The 25,282-nt window shown below is 35.6% G+C and overlaps 2 protein-coding genes across 2 annotated transcripts in view; both read left to right on the top strand.

The window, feature by feature from the left end:
* The window catches only part of glcci1a (glucocorticoid induced 1a), a 43,624-nt gene extending 33,515 nt beyond the window's left edge, over positions 1-10,109 (top strand). Inside the window, exons 4-8 of the mRNA XM_058752879.1 lie at positions 4,219-4,368; positions 4,462-4,611; positions 5,398-5,608; positions 5,716-5,836; positions 9,075-10,109. Of these exons, the coding sequence (XP_058608862.1) occupies positions 4,219-4,368; positions 4,462-4,611; positions 5,398-5,608; positions 5,716-5,836; positions 9,075-9,354 (912 nt within the window). The 3' untranslated portion in view covers positions 9,355-10,109. The remainder of the gene's footprint in view (positions 1-4,218; positions 4,369-4,461; positions 4,612-5,397; positions 5,609-5,715; positions 5,837-9,074) is intronic.
* Positions 10,110-22,735: 12,626 nt separating this feature from the next.
* The window catches only part of rims3 (regulating synaptic membrane exocytosis 3), an 85,614-nt gene continuing 83,067 nt past the window's right edge, over positions 22,736-25,282 (top strand). The window contains exon 1 of the mRNA XM_058752646.1: positions 22,736-22,905. The gene's annotated coding sequence lies outside the window, so the exon portion shown is untranslated. The remainder of the gene's footprint in view (positions 22,906-25,282) is intronic.

Raw genomic sequence — 25,282 nt, 5'->3', positions numbered from 1 at the left:
CTGATTATCATATATAAAACAATGATTTACAGTTTAATAGATGAATAAATATTTTTGTTGTTTTATATTAATTGTTACAGTCGAAGGTCAAGACCAATCTGTCACTTCAACAGATTTTCCACACACACACACAACATGCAAAAGCAACAGACATGGACACCTGTGCAGCCATCCATAACTTATATTGATTGAAATATATGTCAGATCAAACAGTGGTCAGTGTTGTGAAGTCATAAACACCCTAAATTTTTCCCAGAATTGGAAATATTTGTCCATCCATAGACTGAGACTGAAATGGACAGACTGAATAGACTGAAAAAGTAATTCTCCATCCAGTCAGTCTTTGTTTGAGGTTGTAGCTATTTTCGTATTACGGCTTTTTTGCTGCTTCTAATAGTGTTTTTAATAGATACTTCACTTTCACTATCAAATGAGTTGATATGTTACACTGTAGAAATACACTGTAGAAGAGAGCAGTCAGTTTCATCACCAAAAGTACTGCATTATATATTGCTTGTAATACCTCCTGCCAGTAAGATCAATCTTATCAATAGATTCTTACAAATATTTTATTATTTTATTTTGTTGTAGTTGTTACATACAACCAAGAATGTCAAGACCTCTGATGTGGGACAGTCTACAAATCTCCATTTTAAAGTGGGATAAATGTGTTTAATACGAAGTAGTTTTCATGCTAGCTTAATGTTATGCTATTTATTAAACATATCTAATAGGTATCATAACAAAGTGTTTTGTTTTGTTTTTTTTGTACCTCTAATGCTTAAATTCTTGGGACACCAAAGTAACCATTTGTGTGATGCATGCACCCTTATTTTTTATTCTTTTTTTTTTTTTTTTTCTTACTAAATTCTTATGTGAAGATGTCATTTTGCCTGATTGCGCACAGTTTCCAGCCACAGGATTGTGTTCATATTAGAGAGTTCATAACAGAGGCTTCTTAGGAGCTCATCACAGCGAGCTCATTCTGCAAGGCCTGAATCATCACACTGTTTCAAGTTTGGGAGATTTTCCAAGAAAAGGCTGTTTAGGCCTGCTTTCCTTCCCTGCATATGGGAAGTTCATGTCCTCAGTATACACATTTTTATCCAGGTTCACGTCAAGTGCTTCCACTTAGTAGCTTATAAGCCCTTACACCTCTTAAGTGGATTTAGGTTGTGTATATTGACATACTTAGCAAGGCTTTACAAGAGAGCACATTCAGGATTTCCCCTTGTTAGCGCTGAGCATATACTGTGTAATTTCAGTTCATGTGAAGACCGGCGTCTCCACTAAACGCTTCCCTTTCCTCACTGTGCTTTTCAAATACAGCATTTGTTTCACGATTTTTTCTGCCTGGTTGAATTGAAGAGCAAGTCATTTGCATGTCTTCACAGTTTCTTGATTGGCATGTGTAATGTAAACTGAGGTGGAGGGAAAGGCTGAGGTAGTTCAGTGCTCTGTAACATCATGACAAACATCCGTGTGAAGAAAGAGCCGTCAGCTAATTGTATTTTCAGTATGAACGTACAAGTCTAGACTTGTTCCATTGTCTCAGTACGTACAGACAGTAAACATTGTAATTTACTGCAGATTAATTTCAAAAGTAAAATCTCAAGAGAAGGCAGATCAGGTCACAATGAGGAATGAGGGTTAAATATCAGTTTGCAATTTTTGTTGTAGATTCAATATCATTTATTTATTGTCATTGTTTCTACTATGGGTAACCAATCTTAATTCATCAGGAAATACATTTGCTATTTTTGGTCAGTGCTGTATTAGTAAAAGACTTGACAGTGATGAGCCTTCTTTCATGGCTGCCTGTTTTGCACTGACACCTTGTGGCCATGCGGAGTTACAGCAAGCACTCAGGTCAATTCAAGATAGTGTTTTTTTTTTTTGTTTTGTTTTTTTCTTTTCTTTTTTTTTCTTATCTTTTGCTCTTTCTTTTTTGTTTTATTCTGTCTGTGCCATATAGTCTTATAGGCAACACCAACATTTAGCAAAACTGCACCTTTTATTTTTATTACTTATGTTTTGTTTTATTATTTTACCTTGCTTTTATTAAATTTTTAAATAATTTTTACATTAATACATTTTTATCTTTTTAATTAATTTATTTTAATGAATTTATATTTTATTTATTTATTTTTGGGGCTGACCATATATGATTATATTGATTAATATGGAAGACCAAAGGGGACTATGAGCAACAGTCTGACATTTGGCAAAACTGTGCCTTTTATTTTTGTTTATCACATTTACATTTATGCATTTAGCAGACGCTGACTTACAGTGCATTCAGGCTATACATTTTTTTTTTTATCAGTATGTGTGTTCCCTGGGAATTGAACCCACAACCTTTTATGCTGCTAACGCAATGCTCTACCACTGAGCCACAGGAAAACATTTATATTTGTTATTATTATTTTTTATTTTTTTTTTTTCAGTTACAACCCGAATGTTGGGACGTTTTTTAAATTTGAATAAAATGAAAGCTAAAAGGATTTCAAATCACACGAGACAATATTTTATTCACAATAGAACATAGATAACATAACATTTGTTTAAACTGAGAAATTTTTACAATTTTATGCACAAAATGAGCTCATTTCCAATTTGATGCCTGCTGCAGGTCTCAAAATAGTTGGGACAGTGTCATGTTCACCATGGTGTAGCATCTCCTCTTATTTTCAAAACAGTTTGAAGACATCTGGGCATCGAGGTTATGAGTTTCTGGAGTTTTGGTATTAGAATTTGGTCCCATTCTTGCCTGAAATAGGTTTCCAGCTGCTGAAGAGTTCGTGGTCGCCTTTGACGTATTTTTCGTTTAATGATGCGCCAAATGTTCTCTATAGGTGAAAGATCTGGACTGCAGGCAGGTCAATTCAGCACCCGGACTCTTCTACTGCGAAGCCGTGCTGTTGTAATAGCTGCAGTATGTGGTTTTGCATTGTCCTGCTGAAATAAGCGTCGTCTGGAGGGGAGCATATGTTGCTCCTAAAACCTTTATATACCTTTCTGCATTCCAAAACATGCAAGCTGCCCATACCGTATGCACTTATGCACCCCCATACCATCAGAGATGCTGGCTTTTGAACTGAACGCTGTGCTGGAAGGTCTCCCTCCTCTTTAGCCCGGAGGACACGACGTCCGTGATTTCCAAAAAGAATGTCAAATTTGGACTCGTCTGACCATAGACACTTTGAAACAGTGCATTTTAAATGAGCCTTGGCCCACAGGACACAACAGCGCTTCTGGACCATATTCACATATGGCTTCCTTTTTGCATGATAGAGCTTTAGTTGGCATCTGCAGATGGCATGGCGGATTGTGTTTACCGACAGTGATTTCTGGAAGTATTCCTGGGCCCATTTAGTAATGTCAATGACAGAATCATGCCGATGAGTGATGCAGTGTCGTCTGAGGGCCTGAAGACCACGGGCATCCAACAAAGGTCTTCGACCTTGTCCCTTACTCACAGAGATTTCTCCAGTTTCTCTGAATCTTTTGATGTTATGCACTGTAGATGATGAGATTTGCAAAGCCTTTGCAATTTGACATTGAGAAATGTTGTTTTTAAAGTACTCCACAATCTTTTTACGCACTCCTTCACAGATTGGAGAGCCTCTGCCCATCTTTACTTCTGAGAGACTCTGCCTCTCTAAGACATCCCTTTTATAGCTAATCTTGTTACAGACCTGATGTCAGTTAACTTAATTAGTTGCTAGATGTTCTCCCAGCTGAATCTTTTCAAAATGTCTTGCTTTTTCAGCCCTTTGTTGCCCCCGTGCCAACTTTTTTGAGACTTGTAGCAGGCATCAAATTTGAAATGAGCTCATTTAGTGGACAAAAGTGTAAAATTTCTCTGTTTAAAAAATTTGTAATGTTCTATTGTGAATAAAATATTGGCTCATCTGATTTGAAAGTCTTTTAGTTTTCATTTTATTCAAATTTAAAAAATGTCTCAGTTTTATTTCTTTCTTTAAATAGTTTTTTATTTTGGCCATGTCATATAGATTTGGGATGGACAGCACTCTGACATTTAACACAGCTGCGCCTCAAGTGACCTGAGTTTGAGTCCCGGCTCGAGGTCTTCAGCCAATTCTGTATCCCTCTCTCTCTGTCTCTTCTATTCACGCATATGTAATCATTTTATTATATCATGTGTATCTGTATCCGTCACTTTAGAATAAATGTTTCTCTGTCTTTGACTTTCAGATTGCTAAACTCAGGCTCCAGCTGCAGCGCAGTAAGCAGAGCGGAGACCGGCAGTGTAAGGACAGTAAAGAGCGTCTTTCCCCCCTCCACTGCTGTAGCAGCAGCACCTCCATTACAGCCACTACCATCAGCACAGCCAGCCAAGCTCCGGTCCGCACACATCACACCAGTGTATGCACTAAATACATCCAGCAAATTCTGTGCAGTTAGTTAAATGTGAATTTGTGTCGTCTCTGTGTTCAGTCGTCCATGTCGAAGTCAGCACAGATGCCACTGTCCAACATCACAGTGCCAAAGCCCTCCATCTCCAGGGTTCCCAGCAGCATGGAGGGCATCAACCATGAGCTGGAGAAAGTCTTCATCAAAGACAACGGCGAGAAAGAGGAGCTCAAGGTGCAGACACACTCCTAAAGACATAATCACATTACGTACAAATGTTTAGCATGAAAAAAATGCATATCATTGAGTACAGTGGCAGTTTTGGTGGGAAAAAAATTATAAATGTTTTATATTATTATACTGTATACTGTACTTGTAAAAAAAAAGTTTGCCTAAAAACTAATCTAAAATATTTTATTATAAGTTTTTGTTGTTGATTTTGAAGAAGACTCTTCAATGCTCTATTTAATTGATCAGAAATGCAGTAAAAACTGTAATATTGTGAAATATTATAACAATTTAAAATCATGATTTCCTATTTTAATATATTTTAAAATGTAATTTATTCCTGTGATCAAAGCTGAATTTTCAGCATTGTTACTCTTCTTCAGCGTCACATGATCCTCCAGAAAACATTTGAATATGATGATTTGCTGCTCAAGAAATGTTTCTTATTATCAATGCTGAAAGCAGTTGTGCTGCTAATATTTTTGTGGAAACTGATAAAAAAAAAATTCTGGATTCTTTGATGAATAGAAAGTTCAAATGAACAGTATTTATTTGAAATAGAAATATTTTCTAACAAGTGGCTTTACTGTTACTTTTGATTAGTTTAATCACTCATGCTGAATTAAAGTATTCTTTCTTTCAAAAAAAAAAAAAATCTTTCTGACCCAAACTTTTGAACGGTAGTCTAACTATTGTAAAAATGTGTGCAAACTTGTGATTTTGTGCAGTATTTTATCCTCCTGTTGTACGTAAAGCATGATTGTTGAGAGTCTCTCTCTGACTGTCTCTCAGGCCCTGGAGGTTCCTGATGGGCGACGGGCTCCGTTTCCTCCTCAGCAGCGCAGCAGCAGCAGTCGCGGTATAGACACTCAGACGCCATCAGTGCCTGGGCGCTCCAGTAGCTGCTCGAGCCTGTCGCCCTGCCCCTCGCCCGCATGCCCACCCCGCTCACATGACGGCAGCCCTTACTCCACCGATGAGATGCTGGATGACAGAGACAAAGGTCAGGCCCGCACACTGGAGGCAAAGACAGATTGCAGTATTTTATCATGAGAGGTGTCTGATATTAATCCAGAGATTTATTGGATGTTTTTTAATTCTGTCCTGCAGACAGCGGCAGCAGTTCTCCTCTGCCTAAATTTGCCTCGTCCCCAAAACCCAACAACAGCTACATGTTCAAACGGGAGCCTCCAGAGGGCTGTGAGAAGATCAAAGTTTTTGAGGAAATGACGTGAGTTTGATTTCTGTAGTGAGCCTAAAATAGCACACTACCATTCTGCTACTATTAGCATGCAGTATGTGTAATGTGCACAGCATGCAAATGTTGCATATGCATTGAATACTCTGATGACCTACTACTTTGAGAGTGATGTATAAATCAGAATATCATGTCATGAATTGTCAAAAGAACATTTTTACGTGGAATTGGATTAAAATGTGAAAAATGAATGCATATTTGTTTCTAGCATATGAATAATAGAACATGCTGATGTAAACATCAGTGAAGCATGTTTATTGTTGCACTTTTAAAAAAAAAAATTTTAGAATATATGGCACATAAAATATATGCTGCTTAAATGTAAAAATTAAGGGTGACAAATATCCTGAAAAGTCTGTCTTTAAGAGATGGACTTAAAATGAACTCCCAAAACTTACTGACAGATTCGGGAAGATAAATTCTTGAAAGAGTGGTACAAGAGGACATTTTTTAGGATGTTTTACCCAAAAAGCTAAGTCTCTGAGCACCTGACACATTGCACGTCTGGAGACTCCAGGTAGGTTGCAGTTTTGGAAAACGGTGGCGCTGGAGACTAAATGGTTACTGATGGTTTCACACCTAATTCTTCACCTTAATTCTTAATTCTTTTGCAGTTAACATGTCTTTTCTTCTCCACCTGTTTTTTCTGACCGTGCTGACCCAATGAGCATTTCGCTGTCCGATGGTCATGCATAACTTTGCAAATTCTAGTATTGCATTAGTATTACATCTTTCTCTTGGGCATTTAATAATTTTTGACTTTCGATCTGAGTTAAATCTCTTTTTTGGCTCATTTTATCTGTAAAAGAAATGTGCCTAATAATTATGCACACCTGAATATAATGAGTTTTTCCACTTCCAGCCTTCATGGACAATTATATATCACTTACAAATGATTAAATACAAAATTAATTGTTATTGAGATTGATTTGGTTTGGAATTGGTAAAATGTGCTTGGAATTTTTTTTTTTTTAACACTGGTTCACTTCTTATACAGTGCTTTGCGAAAGTATTCATACCCCTTTTTTTTTTCATGTTTTATGTTCCTGCCTTATGTTAAATTACTTTGTTCTCCACATCAATCTACACTCCATACACCATAATGGTAAAACAAAAAACAGGTTTTTAACATCTTTGCAAATTTATTAAAAATAAAAAACTTAAATGATTCCATTGCATAAGTATTCATACCCTTATCTAGGACAGTTGAAATTTAGCTCAGGAGCATACATATTGCTTGTAGATGTCACTACACTTCGAGTGAAGTTAACCTGTGGCAAATTCAATCGAATGGGTATGATTTGGAAAGGCACACACGTCTTAATAAAAGGTCTAACAGCTGATAATGCATATCAGAGCAAAAACCAAGCCCTGAGGTCAAAAGAACTGCCTGTAGAGCTCAGAAACAGGTGTGCGTCAAGCCACACATCTGGGGAAGAGTTCAGAAAAAAATTCTGCTCTATTGAAGGGTCACAGAAGCATGTAGTCTCCCGTTACCTTAATGGATGACGTTTGAAACAACCAGGACTCTTCCTAGAGCTGGACATCTGTTCAAACTGAGCTACTGATGGAGAAGGGCTTTGGTTAGTGTGGTGACCAAGAACCTGATGGTCACTCTAGTTGAGCTCCATGATCATATATGCAGATGGGAGAAATCTACAGAAGGACAAACATCACTGCGACACTCCACCGATCTGGGCTTTATGCCGGTGTGGCAAGACTCAATCCTCTCTTCTTTGAAAACACACTTGGAATTTGCAAAAAAGCACCTAAAGGACCCTCAGACAGTGAGAAATAAGATTATCTGGTCTGATGAACCTCAATTCTAAGCATCTTTGTTTGAAGGAAACCAGCTCTGCTCATCACCTGCAGAGTACCATCCCAAAAGTAAAGTGTGCTGGTAGCAGCCTCATGCTGTGGGGCTGTTTTTCAGCAGCAGGGACTGAGGGACTCGTCAGAGTAGAAGAAAAGCTCAATGCACCAAAATATTGAGATTAGCCTTAATGAAAACCAGGTCCAGAGCATTCAGAACCTCAGACTGGGCAGAAGGTTCACCTTCCAACAGGACATTGACCCTAACACACAGTAAGAGTTGCTTATAGACAACTATGTGAATGTCCTTGAGTGGCCCAGTGACAGCCTGAGATTGAACCCAATGAAATATTTCTGGAGAAACCTGAAAATGTGCATCTGCCCCCATCCAACCTGACAGAGCTTGAGAGGTGAAGAGGCGAGGAGAAGAATGGCAGAAAATTGCCAAATGCTGGTGAGCAAAGCTTGTCGCATCAAACAAAAAAGACTTGAGACTGTAAAGGTGCTTCAGCTAAATATTTAGTTAAAGGTATGAATACTTATGCAATGTACTTATTTCAGTTTTTTTATATTAAATGTACGAAGTTGTGACAGTTCTGTTTTCGCTTTGTCAATATGGTGTATGGAGTGTAGATTGTGGAAAAAAAAAAAAAGTAAAGCAGTTTAACATAAGGCTGCAACATAAAACGTGAAAAAAGGGGTATGAATACTTTCGCAAGGCACTGTATATAATTACCTTTTAATTATATTAAATCACAATTATATTTGCCCTCTATTTCATGTCTGACAATTTTGACTGAAAAATGTAACGTTTTTTTTTTTTTCTTCAGAGTGATGTAAAACTTGGTGACTTTTGTGGTGCTTGGTCTTTAAAAAAGGCAAATTTTTACTATACGTGGTCAGAAATGATCTCCATCGGAAATGAATAGGAAATTTTAAAAAACACGTTTTTTTGGGTACAATTTACAAATCAGCCAAGATACAGAAAGAAAAGCACACAGCAATAAAGGGTTTAAACACCCAAGATCACACATCAAGAGTGCAAAACAGACACACACAGCCCTGTATATACATATTTATTTATACAGAGAGCTATACAGGCATCTTTTTCACCACCTAACAGTACAAGTGGGACCCAAAAGTTAGGACCACCAAAGAGTTAAATATGTCATATCAACTGACATATTTCAGTCAGCAGAATTCACAGCAGCTATGTTCAATAAATCACAAATATCCAAATTTGGCAAAACCACCTATATTGTGAGAACTCGACAATGGCTTAAAAGGGCAAATGATAGTTCCTATGACTGGTCATCTTAATGCTGAGCTGTAGTACATACTGTGTGCTTTAGTATTCCACCTAGAACATTCTCCTATATCGCTTTCCTGTCTTTCTCAGGTCCAGACAGTCAGCCACCGTCCCCCTTTTCTCCTGCCCTGACAAAAACAAGGTCAACTTTATCCCCACCGGCTCTGCGTTCTGCCCCGTCAAGCTCCCAGGATCCCAGCTCCAGCACTCCGGCTCCCAGCAGGAGGACGAGGAGAAAGAGGAGAGCCAGGCTGGCCCCAGCGGCTCACACCACCACCACATGCCCACTCAGGTCTCCACCAGCACGAGCACAGACGACCCTCCTGAATCTCCCTCCCAACAGCAGCCTCAGAACTTTGAAGTCAGCTAAACGCGGCAGAGCTGGTCTCGGTCGCGCCGCTCCGCACCCATGTAGAGGACCGTTCGTTCCCCGCCCAAAAATTCCTCTTCTCTCTCTGATGGACCCCACCTTTGTGCTGAATCTTTACTATCTGCATGGCATAGCAACTGCGGCCCGAACGAGAATCGCAAATGCAAAGGCAGCCGAAGGGTTGGAATACGGCGTCTGGACGGGAACGGCGTCTGAAGGATGCATTTTTAGGAAAAGGACCTTAGAATATGCAAATCCAAAATTCAAATGGCTTCACTGTTATCTCGATAAATGAGTGAGAGTCTCATACAGAAATCTTATTTATTAAATTTGCCTATTGATAAGTTCAGTAACATTCCAGATATTCCCGTTTTGCCTTTTTTTTTTTTTTTTTTGCTTTTTTTTTTTGTGTGTGTCATATATGGGACTTTTCCATCTAGTTTGATTCCGCGTTGATCCCGAGCAAACGCAGCTTTGCTTTCGTCGTGTGCTTAAAATTTAAGCAAAGTGGCTTTTGTATGAGCACTATAATCAGCGCAAAGCCACCAATTTATGAGGAGAAAGACGACTGACGCTTTCAGGAAGGTCTTACTAGTGTCAGGGCATGCATTTGAAACTGATCGTATGTTTAACATTAAATTATGTGTCGTGTTCTCTTTCAACATCCACAGTATGAATAAGCTCTCTCTCTCTCTATCAATATATCTATATATGAGAAGTCTATATATAAAGAAAAAGCTTGGTTGAATTTAAAACCGTGTATTGCTGTGTTATGTGCATTATGGGAAATGAGCTGTGAGATGGGTTGACGACTGTCCAGGTTTCCTACTTTCTGACTATGTTGCAGAACGAGAAAAAGTACTAAAGGTTTTGTTGCACAGTGTCCGCCTGCGGCCTCACTTCAGGTGCATCACACGCGGTTTAAACTCAGGTAAAACTCCGTCTCATCGTTCTCTGCATTCCATCACATTCCATGTTGGGAGGTGCTGTCCGGATGACGGGTTTGAGTGGGTCGGCCACGCTGTGTGTCGAAAACATTACATCATACAACCCTCATGGATCAGACACGCATCCTCACAGTCACTATATGACACACATTAGCATTTAATATGACAAACTACAGCTCAGATCACAGGTTGGAGGAGTGTGAGATGCATTTCTGTCTATTGCAGTACTGATTTAGTGGCATGTTGGAACTGATTTTGATAATAAAATTGTATTTTTTTTTTAGAAATACCATAATAAGCCTTGAATAATGAAATTTAAGTTTCAAAAATAAAATCATAACATTATGAGATTAAAATACAGCAAAAGACAGATAATTTCTTTGGTAAATCCTACGTTTTAACTTCATTTCTTAAATGTATATATTACGACGGCGTTTTAGTGCCACGTTAAAAAAATAAAAAAAAATCTAAAATTACGAGATCAAAGTCGTAATATTTCGAGAATTTAAATCGTAGAAATTAAAGTTATATTATAGTTATATAAAGTAAATATTTTGAGAGTATAGCCTATATTGCGCATGCAAATGGCCCGCATTGAGAGCACCGGGAGAAGTTGTTAATTTGTTAACATACGTTATATTGTTGCCTTTTCTGCTGCAAACGTTAAGTGACTATTTATTCCATGTTTTATTCATGGTATACTGTAAATGTGGACATAATATTTATCGTCTTCCATTCATTATTTGTAGCGCGCCAGCCAACCAGTAATCGCAACAATATTGTGCTTTGTTGCTTTTACACCACAGCTCAGCTTTCAAATTCTGCCAGTTTTATAACGAAATACAAATTATAAATGTGTTTTTGCTCTTTATTACAAGTTTTTAGCAAGATATAAAGTGAAGGAACATCATAAGGCATGAAAAAAAAAAGAACCGTTTAGCCTAATTTATAATGAAAATAATGTCTCGTCGTTCGTTATTGTAATCGGAAAGATGACTGACTCACATGCGCTTGACAAACACATTATTGCAATTTCGCTATAAAACTGACAGATTTTGAAAACTGAGATTTGGAATATCTCCCGGTGCTCCCAATCCGGGCCATTTGCATGAGAAAAAAGCTAGAATAGCCTATCTCAAAATATTATAAATATTATATAATATTTCGACTTTATTCTCGAAACATTTCGACTTTATTCTCGTAATTTCGACTTTATTCTCATAGTGTTTCGACCTTATTCTCGAAATATTACGACTTTAATCTCGTAATCTTAGATTTTTTTTTATTTTTTAACGAGGCACTAAAACGCCGTCGTTATTATTTTATATATATATATATTATTTTTTTTATTATTTATTTATTTATTTTTTTTAATTGTAACACTGCAACTTTATTCTCATAATGTCTTGTAACTTTTACAACTTTATTCTCAAAATCTACATTTTTTTCAGCTTTAACATGCTATTAGGACATGCTGCTGGTGATTAGTCTAAAATAAAAGGGTAAATTTCACAAATAAATGTGTGGGTAAAATAAAGAAAAAAATCTGGCTATTTTTAGGACCATTAAAATCACTTTTTTGGCATTGTGACTTTTTTTTCTTTCTTTTTTTTTAATGGCAAAAACATTTCCATCACAAATTCATTAAAATCAGCAAAAATTATTATAACAAATGCACTATATAAACGATGTATTGAAAAAATCATAATGTATTAATAGAAATAATATTTTCCACATTATGGTAATGGAAATTGAGGTTTAATGAATTTAATTATCAAAAAATGTCACAATGCAAAATATCTTAATGGGCCTTAAACAAATGTTCATTTCATTTAAGCATTTTTTTTCTTTATTTATTTTTTATTTGTGGAGAAATATGAATTTGAGAGCTTTCATGAGATTCACCCAAAAGCTTGGCTTTATACAAGCAGAATATATTTCAGTCATAAAACACCAAGCCTCAAATATTTAAATCAATCTATGCCCAAAGGTTTTGTCATCTGCAGTTATATTCACATTATCATACATGTTTATATGTTGGCTGTTGTGACAACAAAAGCATGCGTTCATGATTTATGAAAAATAATCAACATTTTGTCCAGGAACTAATGACAGGCAAGCATGATTTGTCAGTGAAGGCTTTTCTGGTCTCAAAGCTGAATTTTTATATTGTCAAACAGTAACGTATTGTGCTTTTGCAATCAATAGAAAGATAATAATTTCCCCATCTCATAAGATCAACCATTGACAACCAACATAATATTACACGATCAATAAGAAAGGCTTTAAAAGTAACAATGCAACCTTTATTGCTGCACCTTATATCAAAAGACCAAGTAGTTTAGTAAAAGATGAAACTAGTAAGTGAAGGGTTTGCAATAATCATGCTCTTTTGTTTTAAATGCTCGAATATCTGCATAATTTCATCTCCATTCCATACATGTGTGATTCTGGAGCCTGTTGATAAAGCCATCGACTGCTATCAAAACCAGCACTGCAGTTTAAGAGCACATTGCTGGCCATCATGGGAGATATCAGGATGACCTTCTGTCTGTTCACACACAATGGCAATAAAGCATTTTGTTGTTGTGACTGTACAAACCAGATACGTGTGTGGATGGAGGACGTCATTTGATTTGAAGGGGGAAAATATTGACTGAGGACGAAAGAACAAAACTGTTTTGGAAGCATATCACCCGCATAGTGATTAGTCTTTGCCTATAGCCAATTCTCACGTCAAGAAAATGATTTTTAAAGCCTTGTAGCTTGAATTGTTTTCCTGCGGCACAGGCTGCTGAGCTTGCATAAGGTTATAGGCCCACTGTCCGTGTCTGGTGACTGTATACAAATGACAGTATCAAAAGCCACACTTTCTTCAACGTTTAGCCTCAAGCGGCTAATTGTTTCTTTATTTCAATAATAGGAATATTGTGTCTTATTTAAATAAAATAATCATTAGAAATAAAAGTCTCCAGTCTCCTCTCCATCTTTCCTAAGACAGTCAGTTACAGCTTACAGTCCATGCTTCCTAAAAAACGATTTATTTGTAGTCCAAAAGAAATATATATATTTTTTTTTAAAGCAAATTTGTTTTTGGGTCATTTTGAAATGCCAAAAGATTCCTAAAAGGGTGTAGTGCATCCAAGAAATGAACATTTTAGCTAAATTTCATGGTCAAAAAAGGTCAATAGAATGCAACAGTCATTGTCCTCATAGGGAAATTCAATCAATTGAATTGTATCATAAGCTTATAAACCTATAAAGACAGATCTACTGTGAGCTCCAAAGTATGCGCCTTTGTTGAAGCCACCAGTTAGCATTATTTGAACTTGTTTTTTTTAAATAATCATGTTTAACAGAGTTCCTGGTGAAAAACTACATTACCCATGATTCTGCTAAAAATATGCACCAATCAGAGAGCAGCATGGAGCAAATCGCGACAAAAGAGCTTGAAGTGAACTCTCCCATGAAGCACTGCAAATGACTTAATCGATATGGTCTCCCTACACTCTCAAAATATTTAAATATACTTAAAATAGTTTCTGTATGCATATCAACTACCGTTGTATTGTTTTATTTCTCCATCGTTTTAATTCAATAATGTAATTTGCAATGCTTCATGGGATTGTAGTTTCCCTCATTAAAGCTGTTAAGTACACAATCTTATGTATTTGTCTTTTTGTTAGACTTTCAAATACATGTTTGCTTTCAAAGTTTGTAATGTGATTCACATTGAAGCTGGTTGGTTTGGTTAATGGCTTTTTAAAAAATATCTATGGGAGAAATAAATGGAAAAACCAACGCAGCTGCACTGAAAAAGCTGCACTCTAGCAATGTATGAAGCACATTTCACACAGAAGCAGCTTTCTGCCAAACAGTAAATGTGATCACAACTTCATGTTGTTTCAAAACCTTACAACTTACTTCTGCGGAACACAAAAGGAGAATATTTAAAGAATGTTCACACAACACTTTTCCAATCACTGAAATCATATTTGGGGTCAGAGGGTTAAAAAAAAGCAGCAAATATGGTTCATATAATTCATGCTCTCAATAAAGCTTCGCAAAAATGGTTTTCGCAGTAATGCAATAAAAGAACCATGTTTGCTTCACCCAAAGAATCTTGCAGCGAACACTTCTTATTTTAATAATCCACCCTTTTTACTATAAACCCTTTAACCTTCTGTAAAATGGAACTGTTTCATGGATATAAAGGTTCTTCACAGAACCATCAATACCAATAAAAACCTTCATTTTTAAAAGCGTGTTGCTTGAGGTCATACATCAAACAGATCAAAATGTAACTCATTATTGACTGAAAATCTTAACTTGAGAAGATTATAAATGTTCTTCCAAATATCTTTTTATGTTCTTCAGAAGAAAGTAAGTCATAAATGTGGGGCTTTAAGAAGGGAAAGGGGTGTTATATACTCTCTAGGACTGTGGCTGAGTCACATGTCAGGACTGATGAAGAGGGTTGAGGAAGTTCAGCTGTCAGAATTCAGTCCTGAGGGCTTTCAAAGGCACACGGCTCACCTTCTCTGCAAGACAAATTATTCACAGCTTCTGGGCCTGTTTGACTTTGGAGGACACTTGAAGACATAACTCTGCATGACGGAAGCGCTTTCTGACTGTGTGAAGGGCACAGACTGCGATGAAAACAAACTGATCAAATGTATTGTGGGGGACTGAAGGATAGTTTTGCATTGCATTGCGGTTTTGTAAAAGCTTTGAGATCTAGTACAAAAGCAGTCTTAAACAGTCATAGACCAACATGAGTACTGCACGGGAATCAACAGAAACTGATTTTTTACTATAGATGAAACATCTGACTAAAATATGTATACTTTTATTCAGCAAGGACACATTAAATTGATCAAAAGTGACAGTAAAGACATTTATAATGTTATAACATCTCTATTTTAAATAAATGCTGTTCTTTTTACTTTCTTTTCATCAAAAAAAAAATCAATAAATACACTGAAAAAAATTATTTATTGAATTTACTAAATTTAAGTAAGTGGTTGCAATCTATTGATTTTAGCTACATTTAAATAAATTTTGTTAGTCAACTAAATTTGTTTATTTAAATGTTGCTAAAATAAATTGATTGCAACCACTTACCTTAAAAAATTAGTAAATTCAATGAATCATTTTTTTCAGTGATTAAGCAGCATAACTGTTTTCAACATTGATAAAAAGAATAAACGTTTCTTGAACAGCAAATCAGCATATTAGATTGATTTCTGAAGGATCATGTGACACTGAAGACTGAAGTAATGCTGAAAATTCAGCTTTGCATCACAGAAATAAATTACATTTTAAAATATATTCAAATAGAAAACTTATTTTAAATGGTAATATGTTACTTTTTAAATAAAGGAAGAATTCAAAAAATGTTTGTTATTATTATTCAGTCGCCACTTTAATTGCAGTACAATGTAGCTATTTTATTCATCTCAGTAGGTTTCAGAAATGGCTAACATTGAAGAGTTTATTTGCAAAAACAGATAACTCCCTTTTTTAAATTTTCAAAAATCATGTTTTTTATTGTTGTCATGTTTTTATTGTGTTAGCTGTATTTTTTTTAGTTATTAAAATAACCCAACTGCAATTTGATTGAGATTAATTGGAATGCACAATGAAAAAAACATGATTTTTGAGTTATCTGTTTTTGCAAATGAATTCTTCATATATTTAAACATATTTCTCTAGGAGTTCATGATCAGTCTGTTGAGAGATGAAGGCACTACTGCAAGCTGAATCTAATCAGGACAGAGAGACAAGTGGAAGGTCCAGATCATGCACAACAACATGAGGACAAGAAGGTCAGGGTCTCCATCAGCAAGAGATGACCTTGAGACGCTTCATATGACTAGTAAATAAGAAGAGATCGGCATGGCCAAAAATGATTAGATCGTAAATTATTAATTCAAAGTTAGCTAAAACGATCAAATAATAATAGGAAAAGAAATGTACACATATTTTTAGATACTTTTCCAACTGACTCGTGATGGTGTTTTGTGTACAGCAGAGGGCGCTGTTTCACGAAAACCAGATTAACCTCGGTGTAAGCGATGCTTTGGCTGTGATGAGCTCGGTGCTGAATCAGTTCAGGGAGATTGTTAACAAAGATGCTGTGTTAGTGTATATCGAATCTGGTCCTGTCATCTTATAATTGCTGTATTGATTGTGTGTAGGAGGTATATGTGGCGTCTGGCTCAGAGGTCTTACTGTTGTACTGCAGTTTAAGATGAACTGCTGCTGAATGGGGGTGAATTTTAGCTGACCTTACGTTTATGCTGCAGATGCTACAGTCAGGTCTATTCAGCAACATTCACCATTAACAAACTACATAGTTATAAGTCTTACGCTGTATGTCTGTCTACAGTGTTTGCCTATAGCATAGTTAATCATCGCTATAGAAATATGGAGGATAATTCATTGGTGAGGGTGCAAAACACTGTTAGACTTTCAGTCACTGCAGACATTTGACCTCATTTTGAATCATGTTACAAGATATTCAAACAGATTTGCCTGGGAGGTTTTATTTGATGTCTGTCTGATGCATTGCAGCCTTTATTTGATCTGGAGTGCTTTCAACATGCAAAAACAAAAACATTATGATGCAAAAACATGACCTTAATGAGACATTAGGCTGTCACAGCTCTGGTTATAGAAACAAAACTGGTGTTTTAATGCATGCTGTACAAGGAATCTGTTAGAGCAAATATAACTCTAACAAGGCCACAAGGGTTTTTTAATTATCTATCTATAATTACAGATTTTCATGCCACTCAGCTCTGGAAAGTTCTCGAAAACAAAATGAAAAGGAACCAAACCAAGCAAAACAAAAGCAAAGCTAGGCAAGGCAAATAAATAAAACAAAATGCTTTTGTTTACAAAACAGATTTCTCGAAAAGAAAGTCAACTAAAAAAAAAAAAAAAAAAACTGTTTACAGAATTCTGATTTCTCAAAACAAAACAACAACAAACAAAAGTGAATTCAGGCAAAACTAAACAAAAATGTTCTGAAAACAAAACAAAGCAAAAAAAAAAAATTGTTTACAGCAGCATTCTGATTTCAAAACAAAACAACGTCAACTCAAAGCAAAACCAAAACAATATTTACAGCATTCCAATTTTATTTTATTTTTTAAATAAAGTATTCTGATTTCTCAAAACAAAGCAAAATAAAAAAAAATAAAAAATTGTTCACAGCATTCTTATAAAAAACAAAATAAAGCTAAAACTTTTGTTTATGGCATTCTGATTTCTCAAAAATCTGATTTCTTAAAAAATATTCAAATTTCTCAAAAACAAATCTTGTTTGTTGAAATTATTCTGATTTCTCATAATTTGATTTCTTAAAAACAAAACAAAACAATACAATACATTTTGTTCACAATATTCTGATTTCCAGTAACCTGATTTTTCATAATCTGAATTCTCAAAAACAAGACAAATTTTGTTCACAATATTCAGATTTCTCATAATCTGATTTCGCAAAACCAAAGCAAAACAAAAACTTTTGTTCGCAGTATTTTGATTCCTCATAATCTGATTTCTCAAAATAAAACAAACAAAAACAACAAAACAGAATGGTTATCAACACAACAAAAGATAACAAAACAGAACAGTTATGAACGGTACTACAGGTGTACGGCGCAAAACCACACAGCCCCACAATTATAACATGAATTTCATCATGATACAACCAGATGCCCCCCTTTAAAGAGGGTCTGCAACAAGGAAATGAACACTGTTTCCTATCTAATCCTATTTCCATAAACAGACCTGCGACTGGTATTCTGGTAAGACCTCATCAGGGATCATTAATACAGCATACTATGCAAACATCACAATGAAAACTATTTACTCCCAATGTTCTATTGTTCTGCTTATATTAAACATGCAATAAATCTGGATGTCCCCATGACTGGCATTGCTTACAACAATAATAACACTAATAGTTGCACTGCACATGCTAATTATAACAATAGTAAACTTTAGGAATTGATCAAATGTTCCTTCTACTTCTAATAGTATAAAAAGTGCATATTAATAGTGTGCTTCAAAATGTTTCTTTTCCTCAATGTTGACAGCTATTGCTGGTAAAACAATCAGACCGGTAATCTAATACCTAAACAATTTTTTATGTTCAGGATCATAAATATGGGTTTCCCCTTCTGCTTTAGACTTTGCAACATCTATTCCTGGAAAAAAAGAAGCTTTCTTTGGAAGAGGGGGACTGGGAATTCTTATGCTTATCAATCTTTCTGGTATTTGGATTTATTATTTTTCCCGGCAGTAAAAAAAAATAATAATACAGAATGAAAAACAGTATTTTTTTTTTTTTTTCAAATATGTTTAAAGGAATGGTGAAAGTCAGAGTGCTGGTCTATGAATGAGTGTGAGGTCAATGTATGTGACCCTGGCTAGCAGGATCAACATTAGGAACTTTCTCCACTCACACAGGGATAACACCAGCATCAGCAAGGATTACTCATGTCCAGGAGCAAAAGCAAGCATGGCTGAACCTCTGCAGAGTGGCTGTTGCTTTAATTCACTCTGGCAGGTTTGAGCCTGGGCCACCATTAATCCAATAGTATTCACTTTCCAGGTGACTATCACTGCCTTGTCAGCCCATTTAGATCTTCATAATCCATAAACCTCTTAATCCAATTGTGTAGCAGCATCATGACGTATCCCACACTGCTATCTGCACAGAGAAAACACTCCACATAAAGAGGATCCAGATCTGGGCTCAGTGTAAACATAAGAATGTGTTTAGATCCTACCTTTCCGATCGCTATCACTTTGTCTATTTAAACAGGGAATCAATCTCAATTAAATCCAGTAAAGTATGGAGTGCCACAAGGATCTGTCCTAGGCCCTCTGCTATTTTCGATATACATGTTGCCCCTTGGTAATATTATTAGAAAATACAGGATTCGTCTCCATTGTTATGCTGATGATACTCATCTATATATTTCATCAAGACCAGATGAAACTTCTACATTATCTAAGCTAACAGAGTGTTTTAAAAATGTAAAAGATTGGATGACCAATCATTTTCTCCTATTAAATTCGGATAAGACCGAGATATTACTTATTGGACCAAAAAACAGTACACAGAATCTCGTAGATTACAATTTGCATCTAGACAGATGTACTGTTACTTCCTCTACAGTCAAAAATGTGGGTGTTATATTAGACAGCAACTTGTCTTTTGAAAATCATATTTCCCACGTTACAAAAACAGCATTCTTCCATCTTAGAAACATTGCCAAGTTACGGAGCATGCTACCTGTTTCGGATGCAGAAAAGCTAGTTCATGCATTCATGACCTCTAGACTGGACTATTGTAATGCACTGCTAGCTGGTTGTCCTGCATCTTCAATAAACAAGCTACAGATAGTCCAAAATGCAGCTGCTTGAGTCCTTACCAGGTCAAGAAAATATGATCATATTACCAAAATTTTACATTCTCCGTACTGGCTACCTATTAAGTTCCGTATCAGTATCAAAATATTACTACTTACTTTTAAGGCCCTATAAATGGTTTAGCTCCTGCGTACCTAACTAGTCTTCTACCACGCTACAACCCAACCCGCTCCCTAAGGTCGCAAAACTCTGGACTCTTGGTAGTTCCTAGAATAGCATAGTCCACTAAAGGAGGTAGAGCTTTTTCAAATTTGGCTCCCAAACTCTGGAATAGCCTTCCTGATAACGTTCGGGTTCAGATACATTCTCTCTGTTTAAAGACACATAACCTTGTACTTTAGTTATATCTGATCAAATGCACATTTTCATTATTTTGCTTGGGTTGAACACGTCATTTGGTATCCCGTGCTAACTGGGAATTACACAAGCTTCAGTCTGGATCCATCCCTTACAAAGACCTGAGATGACCGAACACCTGAGAAGAGATGATGCCAACCCCCCCAAAGGACCCCAGGTGATGCCAACTCTCAGACAACATACAAAACTACCAAATTTTGTATTACATGACATTAACTAACTGCTTGATTTTTACCGTACGTACATTTCTGCCATATGGACATCAACTTGAGATAGTCAACCACCACTGATAAGCTATTACTAAATATAATGTAGAAACTTACATTTTCTGTAAAGCTGCTTTGCAACGATTTGCACCGTGAAAACGCTATACAAATAAACTTGAATTGAATTGAATTTCCCATGATCTTAAATACATAAATTGACATTCCCATAAATCACATTTCAATAAATTAAAGAAATATTATTGTATATTTTTACAGTAACTTGAGTAACAGGGCTGAATGGTTGACAACATTCTGATGTTTACAGCATTCTGATTGATCACAAACAAAACAAAGCAAAATAAAAACTTTTGTTTACAGCGTTCTGATTGATCCAAAACAAAACAAAGTTAAAGAAAAAGAAAAAGCAAACTTAACCCATTTAATCCCACATTTTTCCCAGACATGAAAATATCCAAATGATGTGTCATTAGTAACCCTTTGAAATAATCAATAATTATTTTTTTGACATTTGTTTGGAAAAGTGTGTGAAAAATTGTGTTTTATGCTCGGTCACAATAGGATATGGTGAGTAATGAAATCACATATTTTTGCAGTCATAAAAATGGTTATATATCTTAGCTCAGCTATTTTAAAATGTTTGATCACATTCTAGGGTTACTATTATGCATAAAAACTCCTTATGCAACATTGATAGGAACACTGAGATAAAAAACAAAAAAATTCAACGATCACCGCATTTCAAAATTGTTACTTTTTTGTAAAATATAACATCAAATTTTTATATCAATGCTATGAGTATTACAACATCATTATTGTAATTTTTTTTCTAACATTTGAATTTTTCATTTACTGCAATATTTTGTCATTGCAACATTTTATTGTCATTTTCACTGTCAACTGCCATTGGATTATATTGTAAAATAAAGTTCACCTTTATCCCACCAGTCACTATTGTGACCATCAACATGTTTACTCACTCTATGACCACACTCAACAAAACTGAATATATGCGAATGCATATATTAATACTAGACACCCTAAAGATAATGTGTACCAACAATCTTTGTCATATCTTTATATTAACATACTTTACTAGCCTTTTGTTTTGGAGCTTTGATGCATACATCATCATCTCAAGGTGCAAACAGGAAATAAACTGCTCTGGTCATGTGACAATTTGCACTAATCATGTGAAACTGCACATATTTAATTGAGACCCTTTATTTTTTCCATATTTGCAGGAAGTGCACTAAAACATCAGTCGGTTCGGTTTATAGAGCTTTATAAATGAAAAACTTTTTACGGTCACTTTCGTGACCGGTGGGATTAAATGGGTTAAGCAAAGCAAATCATAGACAATGTTCACAGCTTTCTGATTTCTCAAAAATAAAATGAAACAAATTTTTTTACACTGCAATTTTTTTTACAATAACTTGGTAACAGGGTTGAATGGTTGAGCTTGAGTTAATGTTATTTCAATATTACTGATATATACAGTTTTTGTTAATATTTTTATTTAAATTATATTTTATTTTCTGTTTTAATTTTAGTTAAAGTTTTGGTAATTTTGTTGCATGTTTTTGTCATTTTTATCAATGTTTTTTTAGATGTCAATATTTTTTTCATTAAATTTAATTTTAGTTTATTTGCAGTAATTATCAGTTATTTTAGTACTTCAACTACACAAAATTAAAAAAAATATATATATGTGTTTTTAAATATTTTATATTTATTTTATTTCAAGTATAATGATTTTTTAAATAATTTTTGTTTTACTTAACGATAGTAATTTTGGCTTGACTGCAGGCAAAACTACAAATAAAAAGTGATAAATATTCATGTTGTACTATCATGCTGTAGATTGAAAGACTTTAATGTGAATTAGCCATCCTACATTATTTTGTAGTAAAAACATATGATTACAGCGGAATACAGCGAAATATTACCTTTTAGTTAGTACATTTTAAATAAACACTTAATGAAAAGAATTACATTGAATGTAATATCAACTCAAAAGATTATATAGGCTATGACCTCAAAATTATATACCTTAAAGACCCCTTAAGTGAGAAAGGCCAAACCTTTAGGCAATCTTTATGGTTTCAAATCTGCACATGTTCCCATTTTCAGGAAAAACAAGCCTGAAGTAAACAGTAAACAAGAGTACTGTAATTGTGTGTGTCTGGTCAGGATGTATGGGATGATGTCGATGAGAAGCAAGTTCATTAAGCCTCCTAATAACCGCGTGTGATTATGCCATGTAACTCGCGCCAGGGGACGAAATATTTAGCGTTTTATCCGGTCGTCTCCATGGTTACACACCTGCCCAATAGGGCCCAGCGGATCAGGTGTGTAACCATGGAGACGCGCTCGCCGTGAGGAGGCTGGCTCTGGAGCGCGCCGCTCGCTCGCTCTCTCGTCAGTCGCTCGCCGTGCTCTTCTGTGGATGCAACACTGTCCAGACACATCAAACAAACCCAAACAATGACATTATCTGCAACGACACGACAGATACACACCATTATCTGACTAACTGAACCTATCCCGCGCCTCTTTCTGCTCGCCGTTTGCCGGTAAGTGTTTATATAGGTTCGCATGATGCATTGAATGATTATTATTAAGGCAAAGCTGCATTTAAAAGGCAACGAGTGCGTCGTTGTCAGCTATTATGCATGAATCGATTATATTTTATTTAAATGCATTTGTTAATGCAAACTGAATTTGAGAAGCAGTGACATACTGTGCATTGCATGAATGTTGCAAAACCTCTCTTGCTGCATTTATTTTCACTCCTGCCTCTGTGGTCTATTTCCATCAAGCCTCTGTTGTATGCCTTTTTTATTTTTAGTTATTCCCTTTTAAAATGAAAAGAGATCTGCTTTAGTTTTATGATTAATTTTGGGTGTATTTTCTTTCACGGCATACTTTAAAATAGGACAAAATAAGATGTCCAATGTCAGTTAATAAGAAGAGGCAATTTGTGTTAAATGGTGCATTGAAGACCTTGCATTAAACTTAAGATCTTCATTTTGCCATTAAAGACATTATTTAAAAAAATAAAATAAAATAAACAGACAGTTCAGTGTGCATATATATTCTGTAGATGTTTATGGACTTTATTCACAAATGGTTCCTTATTCACTGATATTGAACATATTTTAAAGTAGACAGTTTAGTGTTTGTATATAGATGTTTACAGACATTTTAGTGTCCTTGCGAGTTTTATACAAGGATGTACTGGAATTGTGGCATGTGCTAAATAAATATTTACAGCACTGAATCTGTACACATAATAGCTTCCTTTTACAAAAGATCAACAGAATCCAAGCACTGACATTTTAAAATGAAATCTGTTTCTCAGTGGCTTATAATGCACAGCTTATGAGCTGATAAATGTGATTGATTTATGGCAGATCTGTTGATTGTTCGGTTTGTAAAGTGAATCAATTCGAGCTGTTGTTTAGGTGGTCTGTATCTATCTGTCTATCACTGGAGCGGTGAGTCGATACGTTAAATCTATAAAGTGTCTGAAGGCCATAAGGGTGGGAAAAGGGCGGTTACACCTTTCACTGATTTAAGTACATCGTCTGTTTGAGAGAGCTACGGGAGGGCAGTAAAAGATCCGATTTATAGTTCTGTTCACAGCTGCCAGACTATTTGGTGCCTACACACTGATGTTCGGTCAAAGACCATGTTGGGTTTAATAGGATCAAGACATTTCTCAGCAAATGGGCTCATTGATGCTCTAATATGTCCAGATACTGAGAAGTGCTACTCAAATACTATGGTAAAGCCAGGTACAAGCCCAGAAGGATGGAGAATGTAAGAATTGTTGTGGTTCTTTCAGTGAAGTCAGAGGTCTGATGTTAGTTTTTGTTGTTCTGTTCCATTTTTCAAGTACCTGCACATATTTGCTATGTTTTGTTGTGCGCAGGAGGTGAAAATAACTAAATAAAGTAAATAATGCATCGCATACAACAGCTAGGGACAAGCGTTCTTGTGTTATAGGAACCCTTTGCTTATTCTCAAACTCCAGGTTGAAGTAGAGTGTAAAATAAACCATTCTTTTTCGTTAGGTGCTTCTGGGCCCAGATTTTGTGCTTCTTATACCAGGTTATACTTATTTGTGCACTGGGCTCGGATACAAGCAGGCTCCTGATGGCAGTAAACCTGTGATTTATAGTTTTTGTTGAGCTCGGTTCAGAGAGGTGCTGATTAGATTCTGTGGTACTTTTTGAGGCTGTGCTTCTGTGGCGTTTAGCGGCCATCCTGTGAAGTGTCTTTCTGTTCCTGTCAATGAGCCGTGATGTTCAAATTATGCTCATCTTTGTGAATGCACTTGCGCACTTTTTTGGAAAATGCTACTGTGACATTTTACTTTACATCTACAGTTTGGAAATAGACTATTAGTTACTTAAAATGAGTATGTTTATAGAGATAACTGAATAGAAAGTTGCACTTTAGATTAGGGAACACATATTCACTATTAACTAATTTTCAATTCAATAAACTCCTAATTTGCTGCTTATTGATGGTAAGTAAGGTAGTTGTTGTAGTAGTTAATGTTTAGGTATATGGTTGAGTTAAGGTACCTAAAATATGGTCATGCAGAATTAATATGGCATTAATATGTGACCCTGGAGCACAAAACCAGTCTTAAGTCGCTGGGGTATATTTGTAGCAATAGCCAAAAATACATGGGTCAAAATTATCCATTTTTCTTTTATGCCAAAAATCATTAGGATATTAAGTAAAGATCATGTTCCATGAAGATATTTAGTAAATTTCGTACCGTAAATATATCGAAACTTAATTTTTGATCAGTAATATGCATTGCTAAGAACTTCATTTGGACAACTTTAAAGGCGATTTTCTCAATATTTAGATTTTTTTGCACCCTCAGATTCCAGATTTTCAAATAGTTGTATCTCAGCCAAATATTGTCCGATT

The sequence above is a fragment of the Onychostoma macrolepis genome, chromosome 19 (assembly GCF_012432095.1).
Source record: "Onychostoma macrolepis isolate SWU-2019 chromosome 19, ASM1243209v1, whole genome shotgun sequence".
In the NCBI taxonomy this organism is placed as follows: Eukaryota; Metazoa; Chordata; class Actinopteri; order Cypriniformes; family Cyprinidae; genus Onychostoma; species Onychostoma macrolepis.
This window is presented reverse-complemented; position numbering and strand designations above follow the sequence as displayed.